General features: G+C 35.6%; 1 protein-coding gene across 2 annotated transcripts in view; it reads right to left on the bottom strand.

The window, feature by feature from the left end:
• RNF17 (ring finger protein 17) overlaps window positions 1–1,317 on the bottom strand; it is a 123,206-nt gene that overhangs the window by 63,193 nt on the left and 58,696 nt on the right. For both annotated transcript variants that reach the window (XM_019525070.1, XM_019525071.1), the window contains exon 14: window positions 643–832. In XM_019525070.1, coding sequence (XP_019380615.1) covers window positions 643–832 — 190 coding nt within the window. The remainder of the gene's footprint in view (window positions 1–642; window positions 833–1,317) is intronic.

Below are 1,317 nucleotides of genomic sequence, written 5' to 3'. Positions count from 1 at the left end.
ACTGAAGAATGAGTGGTGGATTCAGAAATCAAAAGAAATACAACATTTTGCTGACATCCGTGACACTCGTGGCTTCTTCAGTGCTACCAGATCTGCCTACAGCCCTAGCACTCAAGGCCTTAAGCCTCTAAGTTCAAAAGGATGGAACAACACTCCTGAAAGACAGCAAATCCATCTGTGCTCACTGGAAAAAACATTTCCAAGACCTTCTGAATTGTGACTCAACTGTTGATGAAGATAAGCTCAATTATTGTGATACTTGCCATAACAACTAGCAACAGTGACAGTGCATTTTGGTCAGTCACAGACCATCCTAGGTCTGCTACTTCAAGCATTCATACTGTATATCATATATAGCTCACGTAAACTATATCATGTATATTAATTTATTTTCACACACAACTATTCCAAAAATGCACACAAAACAGTTAAGTGCATGCATATGCAATGCATACAGTAATAGCCAAATGTGTACAACAACCCTACCTTTTCACACAGTTATCAGGAGTGTCTTTTTTCCAAAGTGGGATGAGTACTACAAACAAATAGCTGATATACTGAGGTTTAGGACAAGAGACTCTCTCCTTGGGTTTTTTGTTTTGTTTTTTAAATGTAAAAACAGTGTAAACATTATGCTCATACCTTGAAACAATGAAAACTTCAGAATTTCCAAAATCTATCATGAATACTTTCATTACTGCAATTTCACAAACTTTGTATTTTGCTGAACCACAAAGCTTTCCCTCATTTTTACTTTCCACTGGAATCAGGTCAGTGATAGTTCCACGACACCACATTCCATTTTCTTTACTGTTGATAAAGATGTCTGAACCTAAACAGAAACAAACAAAAATGGTACTGGCATTTTAGTATAATCTTCTATGTCTTAAATTTTCCTTGGGTACCATAACATAGGAGCAATTTTTTTAACATAAGATGCAAGAATTCAGATCATAGATCCACTGACTTTTAAAAGAAAGATTTCATTCACAATAACCACAGACAAGTCTTGTCCCTATGCTTACATGCTTAATATCGACAGCTAGGTAACAGAAAACTTGCATTAAGATATGTTTCATACAAAAACATTTATAGCTTATATTTTCATAGTCAGGATGGCTAACAGGCATGGTTACCAGTTCAGCTGCACATTCATTTTGATACAAGAAGTTAGAGACCAGAGCCACTTTACTGTTTCCTTTACTAAAAATTCTACACCTTAAAAAACCCCCAACAAAAAAGCCAAAGTCCCATATTAGAACATCTGGAAATTAAAGTTAAGGGATCTACTATGTTTCTCACTGCTACATAACCCTT

The sequence above is a fragment of the Gavialis gangeticus genome, unplaced genomic scaffold (genome assembly GCF_001723915.1).
Source record: "Gavialis gangeticus isolate Ggan-Ray unplaced genomic scaffold, GavGan_comp1, whole genome shotgun sequence".
NCBI classification, from domain to species: domain Eukaryota; kingdom Metazoa; phylum Chordata; order Crocodylia; family Gavialidae; genus Gavialis; species Gavialis gangeticus.
Note: the sequence above shows the minus strand (reverse complement) of the source record. Positions and strands in the feature narration are given on the sequence as shown.